Below are 15569 nucleotides of genomic sequence, written 5' to 3'. Positions count from 1 at the left end.
GATCAAAAGAAAGTGATCAAACACACACTGCCTTCCTACTGAAAATACAGGGGGGGAATAATTTTAAAGAGACATTATCAGGTTGCATAGATTTTTTTTAAAAAGCAGATGCCTTTATTTGTTACTAAAAGCACCCTGAAATATTAATTTTAAAATGTCTTAAAACTGATTTACTCTTATTTAGAAGATGGTGTGTTTATTTTTTTTAATTTCACTCAACTTCATATGCTTGGAGGATGAAAATTGACTAGTTTAGTTTAATTTTCCTGTTTTTAGACACCAGCACAATCCTGTGGGTTTGAGACGACTATAAATGAATGTTTAATTCCAAGGAAAAACATGGCTTCAGTGAAAACAAAATTATGAAGACAAACATATTAATGCTAGATTTTCTATAACTCATCTTTTATAAAGCCTTAATTTGGGGCCTAAACTGCCCGATGATTATTTTAACAACCGCTACTTCTTCAGTAATGATAACCACTTTCAACTTTACTAGAACTTAAATAGAGAGTACCTGAGCCTTTCTTCTTATATGCAGGGATGTCATTTCAGGAAAAAAAAAAGAATTAGGGTGTGTGGCTAAGTTGCATCAGCACACAAAATATTATATATCATATTATATCCTCCAAAGTCCAGGAGCGGAGCTAAAAAGTGGAGCACATACACCTATGTCAGGGGGAAGTTGCCCTATAGCAAATGACACCCACTGATTTCAAACTGACCTTAAAATCTGAAACGCAACTTCCAGACTTGTCAGGCAGATCTACAGTCATAATACTGCTTTGTAGTAATTAAAAACCCAATTAAGTGTATTATGCATTTCCAGTTAGGGAAAATTAGAGCTCCACCCCCCCTCCAAACAACTAGTTTTAAAACACAGTTTCTTCCCACTGCAGTGAATTGTTGATAGCTCAGCAGAAATTATAAACACAGTTGTACCCAGAGACCAGTTCTCTACAGTTTAAAACAGGCTTGGCTCAGCTTGTACTGTAATGAAAACAGACCTAAGGGAGGGATGAGTATAAAAGTAGAGCCTTGAGTTTTATAATTATTCACCTGTTTCATACCAGAGAGGGAAAATGTGCTGGGACACAGTTTATCATGCATCTGGTTGTTAATAAGGTTGGGGCTGAGATATAGCTTGTATCTTTCGGTTACTAGGGAGAGGTTACAGAGCACTGGGGTAGCCTAGATCCCCTGTTAGTGGATATGAACACAGTGGGATATCAATATCACAGAGATGTTAGATACTGGAGTGGAAAGAGTTCATTTGTAGGGGCAGAGACATACTATACACTAATTCAATAATGGAAACAGAGAAAGCCTGGAGAAAAGCTGGGATATATATAATGCATTTATTAGATAATAAGTGGAAGAAGCAAAGAATGTGCAGGGCACTGGATATCATGAGCCTGATACTGACTGGGGGTGTTAGCTGTAGCTCACGAAAGCTTATGCTCAAATAAATTTGTTAATCTCTAAGGTGCCACAAGTACTCCTTTTCTTTTTGCGAATACAGACTAACACGGCTGCTACTCTGAAACCAATCACCTATTAGTTACTGCATAGGGAAAAACGTGCACACGTGGCTATTAGATATCCATGAACCTGTTACACGTTAGGGAGTGGAAGGGGCTATAGATATATTGCACTTGTCGGATACTATGTAGGAAGAAGATTGCGCAGGTGTGGGGCTGGCAGATATCATGCACCAGTTTGTGAGGTGGCATGGGAGACTTTCCTTTTTATTATGCAAGAAAACAGGGGAGCGTGGAAAAAGAACTGGCTTAATTTAAATGCCTCTCATTTCTTTGCCAAAGCTTCAAGCCAACCCCTAATAAATACAAAAGCCTCTTACATTTGACATGACAGTTTACTGTGTGCCCCTGGTGAATCCAACGCAAGAGGTACCTAGCCGAGATATAAAAAAAAAAAAGTTGGGCGCAAACCTAGTTTAAACATTTGCTGGTATATCAAATAAAACAAAGCTCAAGAACTTTGCAGTGCTGCTAGCCCTTGCACGCTGAGAAGCACCACATAAAGAGAGAAAGGGGGGTGTTAATTTGTACCTCTAGGCTCCCTGGTTTTCGTCAAATCCCTCTTTTTGCTCGCTGCTGCAAAAAATTAATAGCTGCAGGGGATGCACAGACAGACAGATTCTTGGCCAGCAGCTACAGCAGTCTCACCCATTCTTTGCTGGGCGTGCCTACCCTGGCGGCTGCAGAGGCTGGCTTGCAAACCTAGGGGGCGCAGCGAGCGCGAGGACCAGGGGCAACGTTCCAGGGGGCTAGCGCGCGCGGCCGTTAAAGAACGCCTCCCCCTCCCCCACCCCCCACGCGTCTTCTGGCCAATCAGTCGCCTGGCTGGAGGCGGTGCCTCGGGAAGGGGCGCGGGGGAGGGAACAGAACCGGTGGAATGGAAGGTCGGGACGGCGAACGTTCCGTGCGGCTGCTGGACGGTCCCGCGCTCGTTGCCAGCCAGTGTGTGAGGGGCGGGGAGCTGGCCTCCCCCCTCCCCGCGCCTGTACAGAACGGGCGCGCAAACCTGTGTGAATACACCCAACCCCCGCACATCGCCTGCCTCTGACAGCCAGCCCCCCCCCCCCCGCCCCCCCACCACCTCTGCTTGGCCCCGGGAGGGATGTTTCCCCCACACAGACCCAGCCCTCCTAGGTGTAGGTCAGGGTCTGAGGGAGGAAATGGGGCGGCTGTGGGAGGGTAGGGCAGGTGGTGAGATGGGGTGTTTATGGCTGGGGAGGAGAGAGGGGAGGTGAATGTGGATTGAGTCAGAGGGGTTGGGGGAGAAGGGAGGTGCTGAGGTAGGGGACACGAGAGGAGTGTCCGGACGCAGTGTAAAGTGGGGGTGGGGTTGTGAAGTGTGGGCGAGAGGGGCAGGGTTGATACCAGGTGATACAGAGCGAGAGGCGAGGAAAGTTCAGGCTCAGGCTTGTGGCGGGCAAGGGCGGGAGCTGGCAGGGTTTTTGTTTGATCCGTTTCCCTCCTTGGTGATTTGTTTTACTTTTGGTCCTGATTCGCTTTTTATTATTGGTATTTTAAGAATCAGGACAAAAATCTGTGCAGGAAAAAACCTCTTATAAAAACTCCCCCCCCCCACACACACTCTCTTTAAGGAGGTGAGGGAGCAATTCCCACTGTTTGTTTAAATGTTAAACCTTTAGTGTTTACTTTTTATTTTTTTTTTATTGTGTAGGGGTTTATTGCTGCTGCTGCTGCTGCTGCGATAGAGCTTCCCCCCCTTGTGTTTACAGCCTCTGCGAGGGAGAGACATACAGGAAGAACCAGGAGCCCTGGGCTGAACAAACAAGGAACGTAGGAGGAGTCCATATAAGCAAAGGGACTGGAAGGATTTCACATTGTTGCTGCTTGTTTCAGGCGATTTTGCGTCCTCCTCCTTCTTGAAACGCCCCAGCAGAGGGTTTCTTTGTTGCTTCCACAACCGAGCAGAAGCAAATCCTTTGCATGTTTTTGGAGGTGGTTTTTACTGCGGTTCCCTTGCAAGAAACAGACCAGCACCTTCTTGCTAGGAGGGAAATCTGATCAACTGAGGTTTTCCCCACCTCCGGCTGAGTGTGAGAGTTCGAGTGACACCCCCACTGGCCTGTAGCTGACTTCAAATCTAACTGGAATCACGGCTAGGGCTGCTAAATTTACCTGGTCAAGAACCCTTCAAACCCTCATATTGATGACAGATTTGTAGCCAAAGGAAAATCGGATTAATGTAATTGTGAAGCACTGGGGGGGATATCTGGAGACTATTCTGTCTGCATGGCTAATCTCGAAATTGTCTGAAATAAATCCTTAGTGCGAGGAGTAGTGCGGTATTTCCCCTTCGTTTTAGGTTTATTTTCTTCTTATACAAGAATTTAACACTTCTGTAGCAGGGGTTTCACGCGGAATGGGACACATACAGAAAACTAACCTGCTCCATAAAAATCACAAGTGGGAATAGTTTCCGTCATCTTTGCGGTATGGGAAAGGTGCTCTCTGAATTGTCTGCTAGTGGTTCTCTAGATGGATCAATTTCTCTCTGGTTTTGCTAGCGATGTGATGAAGGATCCAGATTTATTGGAATACTAACGCCAATAAACTTACTCTCTCAGCGTTGAAGGCATTGGATGTGACAGTGCAAAGAAACATGTGTTTCACATTTCTGCCTGGTTGTTTCGGTGCAATCAATACCTCCACAAGATATATTGATTTAGATGGCGATTATAACACAGTCATGCACACGGCGTGCTGCCTTCAGGTTGCATGCAAAGTGAGCACAAATCACCGAGTCCTCCGTTCTTGTAAACCGGGGGTTTCTGTTCCCCCCAAACTTCAGGATGAAGGCAAAGGGCGATCTCCTCAACCCACCAAAGAGAACCCGGCCTCGGGGTGTGGAGTGATCAATGGCCAAAGAGCTGACAAAACTGTCATCAGGCAGTCGGATCGACTGGGGATCCGTGAAGAAATAATGGTTGGAAGAAAGGTGGATCGAGACATTATTGCACGAAGGAATAGCTGGAGAGACCGGATGATGATAAAGTTAAACTTCTGTTTCTTCTTCTGCCGCGGATGGTGGGCGTTTCTGTTGATTCAGCTCCACATGTTGCAAGCACTGGCACAAGGTAGGGCTCAGAGACATTTTTGTTTAGAGAAACGCTGCATCTGCCCCTTAAGACGTAGAAATCCTGTTAAGGCATGAATATATCCTTTTGCTTTAATCACAGAGAACAAACTTCAGAAATCGTAATTAACAATTGATTTACTATATAATGGTATTTTATTTATAAACAGCCCTTTCTTTATAGGAACAAGCGTTTACCCCCTTGCCTAATTCTGTTAGTTTACTACCCCGTGTCGACTCTCTAGATAAGTATTGATAGGTATATCGGGACCTCGCTGTTAATCGTCACACAACCTTGCCTTTTATTTAATCGGAGATAAACGTACGTTTCTGTTATTTCTTAGGCAGCAGAAGAGTTAACTTCTGTGTGAGTTTAAAAAAAAAAATTGTGACCGACATAAATTGTCAAGAGAAACGGACTCATAAATTCACCGACAAGAATTTAAATCAGGCATGTAAACAAAAATCTTTAAAAATAGTACCAATGCATGTGAACTTCGATTCGAGTCTTGTTCATTTCTTAGATTGTTAAAAAAACAACGGCGATTCGTATCTGAGTATTTTCAAATCAGAGATCCTTGGTGTCAAATGAGTGTCTTGTAAACAACCAATAGACTTCAAATATCAAGAGGCAATCACTTTCCATCTACATTTGCCTCTTTAAAAAAATATCCAAAGGCAGGGTAATTCTTAATAATCCTCTGAGAGAGTAAACAATAAGTGTTAGGCTATGGCATTACGGTTGGCTGAGCAAAATAACATGCAGAACAAATGCAGCTTTCACTTTCTTTGCTGTTTTGTGTTTTATTGTTGAGTGTATTGTGTGTGCTCCACTAGTGTGTTCGTCTCTATAGGGTGGGTGACGAGTCAAAGATTAAAACTCGGAAATTAATAATATCTTTAACAGGGGAAATGAGTCCTGTGAACAAATCTTTAAAATAAAGTACCCTCTCTGTTTTGATTAACCCTGTATTTAATAGATGTTTACCAATTTCATTTTTAAAGTCTAAAACAGTATGTCTTGATTTAGTCAACTAGCCTTTTACAAATAAAATCAATGCAATGGTTTGCTTCTCTTTGAACGGTTTGTGTGGGTGCTCACTAGCGCTTTAGTTTTTGTACATAGGGGAGAATGCTACAGCTAAAGTTTAATAACTGGATATTCTGTTGAGGGAGAGGGCTATGAAACCAAGTTTGCTGTAATCTGTCAACTCAGCCTTTACTATTGCACCCTTTCAAACATTTTCAGCCCCAGGGTATGGAGTAGTTCTAATCCAGTTTAAAAGTGAACTCCACCCTCATAAATCTGTGTCTCTTTTTTGAAGTTTTGTTTATGCTGTCATTCCTATTCCCAAACTACGTGTGCTGAGGCCTGCAAACCTTAACAGTGGGTATTGTTATAGCAAAACAGAATGTACTTAAATCTAGTTAATGTAATTTTCTGCAAATTATAATTCACATTTCTTCTCTTTTTTTGTATCCTTGATTAACGTCTACCAATGTGACCTTTTATTTTGAGAGGCAAATATTTTAAAATATCTATTTAAATTAGACTTCTTGAGACTAGCAGCGAAGCCAGTTTTACATGTAGATTCCTGAATCAATTAAATTGACTCTTTAAAAAAAGATTTTCTATGAATAGTAAAAGTAACCTTCATCTTGCAGTAAAAACTATGCACATACACGTGTACAGTACTTGAAATACTGAAACAATATTTGTTTTAGTGCTATATTTCAAAGTTTACTAAGCACATGCAAAATGCATCTTTATTGAATTTGTTTGGGATTTGTACAAAGTCTAGTGTTACAAACTATCCTAAACTTTAAAAAAGCCCTAACACCAAATCAGTTTATTAAATGTATAGGCAAAGCATTAATTAAATAAGCAATAGGCCTGCGAGGGGGCAGAAAGATAAACTACTTTCTCCTTCAGTAGAAAAGCACTTGTGCAACTACATGGGGTTGGGATTTAGTAACTATTAGTCCGTGAACTATGAACAATTCATTCAATGAGGTACCAACAAAGGTTGGGCTACAGGAAGGAACCTGGGCATTGCAGTGCTGTGGGTCTGGGCCCCTAACTTTTAGATGCCAAGAAAATCACAAGAATACTACTGTGATCCACAAAGCTGAGTTAGGTGCCTAGGTTCCCTGTACAGTAAAATGGGGAGAGATAAGCACCTTAGAATGCAATCCACAAAAGCCAGCATGCCAGATAGGGACCTGCTTAAACTTGTCAGTGGGAGATGGTGGTGAGAGTGGTGTGTCCTAAGTCCCATCCTTCTGTTGGAGATAGGTGCTTGAATCTTGGCTGCAGGGAAGCACGATCTCTCTGCTTAGCAATCCATGAATGGAAATCAGGCTCCTAAGGTGATTCTTATGAAAATGAGTTAAGCATCTGCCTCACGCCATACAAGATGGCTGCAGGAGGAGGTGCTGGTGGTGCTGCCATCCACTTTATAGCTTTTAGCCCAGTGGTTAGAGCACTCATCTGGGATGCAGGAGACCCAAGTTAAGTTCCTCCATCTCTGCCAAAGGGGAAGAAAAGATGTGAACAGGGGTCTCATCGCTCAGGAAAGTTTAGGGTGACCAGACAGCAAATATGAAAAATCGGGATGGGGTGGGGGATAATAGCCTATATAAGAAAAAGACCCCAAAATCGGGACTGTCCCTATAAAATCGGGACATCTGGTCACCCTAGCAGAGTTCTCTAACCACTGAGCTATGGGATATTCTGATGTGGGGCTCCCTCAGTGTCTCCTGCTAAAGCTGCTTCAGTATGGATGAACTATGATGCAGGGGGACTGGACCTAGGGTCACCCCCATTCCAGATTAGTAATCCTAATCCTAATCACTGGACTAGCGAATCCATCTCACATTTTCTCTCTCTCTCTCTCTGGCTCAGTGACTATTGAGGTATTTATCTACAGTGGAACAGCCATTGGGCCAAAAAGCGAGAGAGTATGTGAGAATGATTCTGTAGTCCAATGGTTAGAGCACCCATCTGGGTGTTGGGCAAGCCTGTGTTTAGTCCCCATACTCTGATCACTATTTCGTTATTTAGCCACAGTGGAAAAGCTTGAACAGGAGAGACTGAGGAAGCCCCACATCAATATATCCCATTGCCCACAGTAGTAGTCCTTTTAAAATGTGATGTAATAAAAAACACCAGTCTTAATGCAATGCACTTCAAACAGGTTATCACAAATTTTAAATTCAGTGACAGGTTGCTGTTCTCTATGCTTTCTGAATTGTATGATATATCCATCATTTTTATATCAAATTGAAAATTCACATTATAGAAGATATATCAGTTTATGACAAAAACTCATGTGTCTTGAAAATGAAAGTTCTGGTACAGCTACACAAGGTTTCTAATGGGATGATGAGTTGGTCATATGGACAAGAGTATTACATGATTCTCTAATCTTATTATCTGATAAAAATAAAATAAAACTTCTAAATATGAAGTCTGTGGCTGTTAGGATCTGAAGGTCCTGATCCTGCAAATTACTCTCGTTGGGTGGATCCCTGTGACTATGCAGAGCCCCACTGATTGAACAGAGCTCATTACAGGATTGGGCCATGAGTGTTTAATAGCCCTGGTCTACACTACGAGTTTAGGTTGAATTTAGCAGCATTAGATCGATTTAAACCTGCACCCGTCCACACAACAAAGCCATTTTTGTTGCTTTAAAGGGCTCTTAAAATGGATTTCTGTACTCCTCCCCGACAAGGGGATTAGCGCTAAAATCGACATTGCCAGGTCGAATTTGGGGGTAATGTGGATGCAATTCGACGATATTGGCCTCTGGGAGCTATCCCAGGGTGCTCCATTGTGACCGCTCAGGACAGCACTCTCAACTCAGATGCACTGCCCTGGAAAAGCCCCACGAACTTTTGAATTTTATTTCCTGTTTGGCCAGCGTGGCAAGCTGATCAGCACAGATGACCATGGAGTCCCAGAATCGCAAAATAGCTCCAGCATGTACTGAACAGGAGGTACTGGATCTGATCGCTGTATGGGAAGATAAATCCGTGCTATCAGAACTCCGTTCCAAAAGACGAAATGCCAAAATATTTGAAAAAATCTCCAAGGGCATGAAGGACAGAGGCTATAACAGGGACTCCCAGCAGTGCCGCGTGAAACTTAAGGAGCTCAGGCAAGCCTACCAAAGAGGCAAACGGCCATTCCGGGTCAGACCCCCAGACATACCCCTTCTATGATGAGCTGCATGCAATTCTAGGGGGTGCCCCTACAACTACCCCACACCTGTACATGGACTCCTGCACGGGAGCCTCACGCAACAGGGATGTGGATTTTGGGGAGGAGGAGGTTGAAGATTAGCGCACAGCAGGCAAGTGGAGAAAACATTCTCCCCGAGAGCCAGGAACTGTTTATCACTCTGGAGACAATACCCTCCCAACCCGGGCTCCCGGACCTTGAAGGCGGAGAAGGCACCTCTGGTGAGTGAACCTTTGTAAATATAATACATGATTTAAAAGCAAGCATGTTTAATGATTAATTTGCCCTGAAGACTTGGGATGCATTCGTGGCCAGTACAGCTACTGGAAAAGTCTGTTAACGTGTCTGGGGATGGAGTGGAAATCCTCCAGGGACATCTCCATGAAGCTCTCCTGGAGGTATTTCCAAAGCCTTTGCAAAAGGTTTCTGGGGAGGGCAGCCTTATTGCCTCTTCCATGGTAGGACACTTTACCATGCCAGGCCAGTAGCACGTAGTCTGGAATCATTGCATAAGAAAGCATGGCAGCGTATGGTCCCAGTGTTTGCTGGCATTCAAGCAACATCTGTTCTTTATCTCTCTGTGTTATCCTCAGGGGAGTGATATCATTCATGGTCACCTGGTTGAAATAGGGGAATTTTATTAAGGGGACATTCAGAGGTGGCCGTTCCTGCTGGGCTGTGTGCCAGAAATCATCCCCGCTGTTAGCCACATGGTGGGGGTGGGGTGTGGGGGAAGGGGTGAAGCGATCATTCCAGAGAATCAGGTGTGTGTGGGGGGGTTTAGTTGGGTTTGTGCTGCATGGTAACCTGAAAACTGCAGCCCCTCCTTTTAAATGGCCAACCCATTTTAAATGGCCAACCCAATGGGTGCTTGGTATGGGAAATGAGGGTGCTGCTCTTTGAAACCATTCCCACATGTTATGAAGGTTAAAGAAGCCAAAAGACTATGGCTTACCATGGCTGCCTGCAAGCTGAAGTCTGTTGCCTGGCCCTGCGTGTGTGAACTCTCACACCAAACCGGCAGGCCCTCAATATAAGAGGCAAAATGAGACCTTGTAAAGAAAGCACATGTGTTATGCAATGTTAACAGCTTGGTTCACTGTGAAAGAGTCTACCCATTGTTCTCTAAAATGTGTCTTTTTAAATACTACTCTCCCTTTTTTCCCTCCCACAACTGCAAATGTTTCAATGCTCCCCCATCATCTCCGTCGCAGAGGCTAGCACAGATAAGAAGGCGAAAAAAACACACTCGCGATGAAATGTTCTCTGAGCTCATGCAGTCCTCCTGCACTGAAAGAGCCCAGCAGAATGCATGGAGGCCGACAGTGTCGGAGTCCAGGAAAGCACAAAATGAATGTGAGGACAGGAGGGACGAGCGAGAGGATAGATGGCTGGAGCAAGAGGAGAGGTGGTGGCAGCATGATGAGAGGAGGCAGGAAGTAATGCTGAGGCTACTGGAGGATCAAACTGATATGCTCCGGCATATGGTTGAGGCGCAGGAAAGGCAACAGGAGCACAGACCGCCACTGCAGCCCCTGTTAACCAACTGCCCTCCTCCCCAAGTTCCATAGCCTCCTCACCCAGACGCCCAAGAATGCAAGGTTGGGGGGCTCCGGGCACCCAACCACTCCACCCCAGAGGACTGCCCAAGCAATGGAAGGCTGGCATTCAATAAGTTTTGAAGTGCAGTGTGGCTTTGTCCTTCCTTCCTCCCCCACCCCTTCCGGTCTACCTTGGCGGTTATCCCCCATTTGTGTGACAATTAATAAAGAATGCATGAATTTGAAACAACAATGACTTTATTATCTCTGCAAGTGGTGATCGAAGTGGGGAGGGGAGGGGAGGGCGGTTGGCTTACAGGGAAGTAGAGTGAACCAAGGGGGCAGGTTTTCATCAAGGAGAAACAAACAGAACTTTCACACCGTAGCCTGGCCAGTCATGATGTTACCTGGGGCTCTTTTAACCCAAAGCTCTTGGTAACTTTTATTCTGTGCGAGGTGGTGTCAGGAAATAAATCAGGGGAGATACGGCTGTCCGACCGATAGATGGCTGGCACAAACAGGACAACACAAGAGTGCTTTCACTTAAAGCTAAACTTTACTTAGTCTCAAGCACTTATACACACATCTGCAACAGGTTAGTAAAACACCTCCAACCCTTGATAATTACCAAAGCTGAGTGTGGCTCTCGAGTGGCACAGCGGCAGCCCTTCTGCTAGTGGGGAACACAAGATGCATCCAGAGGGAGAGTCCAGTCCTGAAGAGTCCCACTACCTCAAACTTTTCCTCCTTATTTATACATTAGTAATAGAATTACATGTCCCTTAAAGAAAACTTGTTAAGCAAGCAGTTCCAATGGGCAAGCAAGAGGCTCCTTCTGATTATCGATTAACCAGGTGTGGGTTTTTCCAGAGTTTGCAGCCTTGAGGCCCCAATAGACATTCCTGGGGCACATCCTGCTCTTCTAAGATACATGTATCGGCAACTTCAACAAAATTCTTATTAGGAAGGACATGGGATCAAACTGCCCTCTCTCTGGCACCCAAAAACCCCCCTCCCCTCCTGCCTTGGTTAAACTGAGACTGCTGAATGGCCAATTTACAGCCTGCTGACTTGGCTGCTTTTAGCAATAAGCCGTAGTGGTTTCAGGCACTTTACTGGTTTGCCAAAGTCTCCCTGTACAATGAAACTGGTTTTCAAAGCTTCTCTGATGTGCAGTGCGACCTGCTGTGCTTCTAACTGCCTTGGTGTCAGGCTGCGCGTATCAGTGGCCAGGTGATTTGCCTCAACCTCCCACCCCGCCATAAATGTCTCCCCCTTACTCTCACAGGTATGGTGGAGCACACAACAAGCATTAATAACAATGGGAATATTGGTTTCGCTGAGGTCTAACCGAGTCAGTAAACTGCACCAGCACGCTTTTAAACGTCCACCATTCTATACTTGCTCAGCCTAAAGTTGAACAGCTCCTGACTACTGTACAGGCTGCCTGTGTTTGGCTTCAAGAGCCATGGCATTAAGGGATAGGCTGGGTCCCCAAGGATAACTATAGGCATTTCAACATCCCCAACGGTTATTTTCTGTTCTGGACAAATGCTGCAGCCATTCAGACAGACCAGCGTTCCTGAAGATGCAAGCGTCATGTACCTTTCCCGGCCATCCCACGCTGATGTTGGTGAAATGTCCCTTGTGATCCACCAGTGCTTGCAGCACCATTGAAAAGTACCCCTTTCGGCTTATGTACTGGCTGCCTTGGTGCTCCGGTCCCAAGATAGGGATATAGGTTCCGTCTATCACCCCACCAAAGTTAGGGAATCCCATTGCAGAAAAGCTATCCACTATGACCTGCACATTTCCCAGAGTCACTACCCTTGATAGCAGCAGCTCAATGATTGCGTTGGCTACTTGGATCACAGCAGCCCCTACAGTAGATTTGCACACTTCAAATCGATTCCCAACAGACTGGTAGCTGTCTGGCATTGCAAGTTTCCAGAGGGCTATTGCCACTTGCTTGTGAATTGTGAGGGCTGCTCTCATCTTGGTATTCTTGCGCTTCAGGGCAGGGGAAAGCAAGTCACAAAGTTCCATGAAAGTGCCCTTACACATGCGAAAGTTTCGCAGCCACTGGTGATCATCCCAGACATGCAACGCTATACGGTCCCACCAGTCTGTGCTTGTTTCCTGGGCCCAGAATTGGCGTTCAATGGCATGAACCTGCCCCATTTCTACCATGATGTCCAAATTGCCAGGGCCCATCCTTTGAGAGAAATCTGTGTCCATGTCCTCATCACTCTTGTCACCGCGCTGCCATCGCCTCCTCGCCTGCTTTTGCAGGTTCTGGTGCTGCATATACTGCACGATAATGCATGAGGTGTTTACAGTGCTCATAACTGCCGCGATGATCTGAGCGGGCTCCATGCTTGCCCTGTTATGGTGTCTGCAGGAGAGCAGAGTGGCAGCAGAAGTGGTCGTTAGATGATGATGGTTTGCAGCCCTACTGCACTGTCTGCTGTCAGAGCAGGAGAGCACAGTGGCAGCAGAAGCGGTCGTTTGGTCATTCGATGATGATGGTTTGCAGCCTTACTGCACCGTCTGCTGCCAGAGCAGGAGAGCAGAGCAGCAGCGGACGCGGTCGTTCGGTTGTTTGATGACAATGCTTTGCAGCCCTACTGCACCATCTGCTGCCAGCAGCACCTAGGGACACAACAATGGTGGCTGAGCTGAGCGGGCTGCACGCTTGCCGTGGTATGGCGTCTGCGCGGAAAAAAGGCGCAAAACGATTGTCTGCCGTTGCTCTCACGGAGGGAGGGGCGACTGACAACATGGACCAAAAAACCACCTGCCACAATGTTTTTGCCCCATCAGGCATTGGGAGCTCAACCCAGAATTCCAATGGGTGGTGGAGACTGCGGGAACTGTGGGATAGCTACCCACAGTGCAATGCTCTGAAAGTCGATACTAGCCTTGGTACTGTGGACACACTACGCCGACTTAATGCACTTAGTGGGGACACACACAATCGACTGTATAAAATCGCTTCCTAAAAATCGACTTCTATAAATTTGACCTAATTTCGTAGTATAGACATACCCTATAGTGACATATCTACTAGTGGATTGGAATTGAAGTACTACTGTTTGTTTAAATATGTTGGAGGTTGCTAAAGGCTGGGATACATTTTGGGGAGTGTCTTTAAATACTAACAACAAATGATCTCACTTTTTATTAGGATTGAATGAATACCTTTTAAAATTTGACAGTAATGTGTAATTTTGAAAAAGATAAAAACCATTGCAAAGCTCTAAGCATTTCTTAAGAAGAAAAACAGTATCTTAATATTTAAAGAAAGAGAAGTTTGTCTAATTCTTAGTTTAACAGAGATGAAAGTGTAATTTTTCATGCCACTTTATCAAATTTATAATTTAAAATTGTATAAGAAGCTGAATCCTTATTTAAAGTGGTATTAATATCCATTATGCTTTTGATAGAACCTGAACGTGAAATGGATGGTTGAGGAATGTATTTTCATGGGGTATGGTTTTTGTTAATGCCAGTTTGTAATCTGGTGAGATTTGTAAACGTGTTAAGTGCAAAAACTTGTGAAACAAATTGTACACTGCATTTGATACCAAAAGAGGTTGAGGAACTTGCAAAGGATACTTAGCAAATTATGTCAAGAGATAAATAGTTGTGTAAGGGGAAAGACAGGCAGGCAGATGAAAGGATGAACTTATTGGAGAGCAGAAGGTATGGCAAGTTAAATGTTAGGAGAGGTATTTTTAGCCTTATGCTATTTGTCAGAGGGCCATCAGATCACAATACATTTTCCTTTTGTGTTTCCTTTTCTTAGTACAGTTTTTATGTTAGTTTTCAAATGTGTGAATTCCTCTTCCTGTACATTTAAATAGATTTATTAAAATGAATTCATTTGTATACTTTGCTAAAAAACTTAAATCTAATATTCTAAGCATCATACATAGCTGCTAATTTACTCATATTTTGAGTGAAGTGCCTCAGAAAAATTAATAAGAGAAGACCTTAAAGGTAGTGTGAGAGAGGATGGAGAGAGTATATGTAAGCCACACCATAGATATTGGTCTTGTTGGTTAATGCACTACTGGAAGGTGGATGACATAAGAATCCAAATGGAATTGTGTGATAATAGGGGTTTATACTCATGCCATTGTTCCATAAGCTGCATTTATAGGGCCAGGTCATCAACCCCCACTAAAGTCAACATGCACTACTATAGTGGTGCAAAGTGACTGTGAAGAGGTCCTAAAGGAGGAGCTGAGGATTCGTACATTTTAGGGTAATTGTCAGATGCCTCTTGTGGCATCATCAGTGCAGAGGGCATGGTTGGTCCAGCAAAGGTAGAGTATGATGCTCTTGACTGTTTTTGGACCACTGGAAAATAGGCGACTGTTTTAGCTGATGTAAGTTCAAACAGTCTTATGGCCTGATTCACCTCTGCATTACTCCGTTTTATGCTGATGTCACCGGTTTCATTGAAGTTAAGTTACAGTGGTGTAAAACTGGAGTGATGCAGTATTGAATCAGATTCTTTAGGAAAGTTTGAACCAAATCTGTTCAGATGACATTGTGATAAAAATGTTGAAAAAAAATCAAATGTTTTCTGCTTTAAAATGCCCTATTTGAATCAACATAAAACTTCAGATTCAACATATAAGAAAATTATTCCTCTTGTTTTCCCTTTCTCACCTATTGATGATATTCAAAGGAAACCAGCAAAGCTGGTGGCTTTTCTTCTTGACGAAACACCTACTGTAGGATGTTGGGAATAGACTGCGAAGTTAGTTTTGGGGGTTCCCCAAACCATCTCACGCAACTGCCTCACAAAGTTGTGATGTCTGCATCTTCATATCATGCCATTGCTTCAGTGTCTGATGGTTCTGCCTTGTTTTTTTTTTCTTTCCCTTGTGCACTGTCCTTTCCCTTGAGTAGCTGGGACTGTTGATGGTAGTGGGGGAGGGAGAAAGGTGGAGGTGTCTTCCCATGCATCAGATGCATTCAGGTGAGTCAAATTCTTCACGATTTTCCTCATGTTGTGCTGGAAGCTGCTCAACTGAAGAGAAGGAATTTGCAACAATCCAAACAGCCTCACAGTTTTGTTTTTACTGTTATGGCAGTTGCACAACGTAACTGGGAACCTATGTCCACAGGCTTCTTTG

The 15569-nt window shown here is 44.2% G+C and overlaps 1 protein-coding gene across 2 annotated transcripts in view; it reads left to right on the top strand.

Moving 5' to 3' along the window:
- The first annotated feature begins 2386 nt into the window (after positions 1-2386).
- SDK1 (sidekick cell adhesion molecule 1) overlaps positions 2387-15569 on the top strand; it is a 684215-nt gene continuing 671032 nt past the window's right edge. The window contains exons 1-2 of one of the 2 annotated variants that reach the window (XM_038420360.2): positions 2387-2677; positions 3214-4633. In XM_038420360.2, coding sequence (XP_038276288.1) covers positions 4159-4633 — 475 coding nt within the window. In that variant the 5' untranslated portion in view covers positions 2387-2677; positions 3214-4158. The remainder of the gene's footprint in view (positions 2678-3213; positions 4634-15569) is intronic. The other variant, XM_043493256.1, reaches the window with a different exon arrangement.

The sequence above is a fragment of the Dermochelys coriacea genome, chromosome 10 (assembly GCF_009764565.3).
Source record: "Dermochelys coriacea isolate rDerCor1 chromosome 10, rDerCor1.pri.v4, whole genome shotgun sequence".
NCBI lineage: Eukaryota > Metazoa > Chordata > Testudines > Dermochelyidae > Dermochelys > Dermochelys coriacea.
The sequence above is the reverse complement of the archived record's forward strand: the minus strand, read 5'-3'. Positions and strand labels throughout refer to the sequence as shown.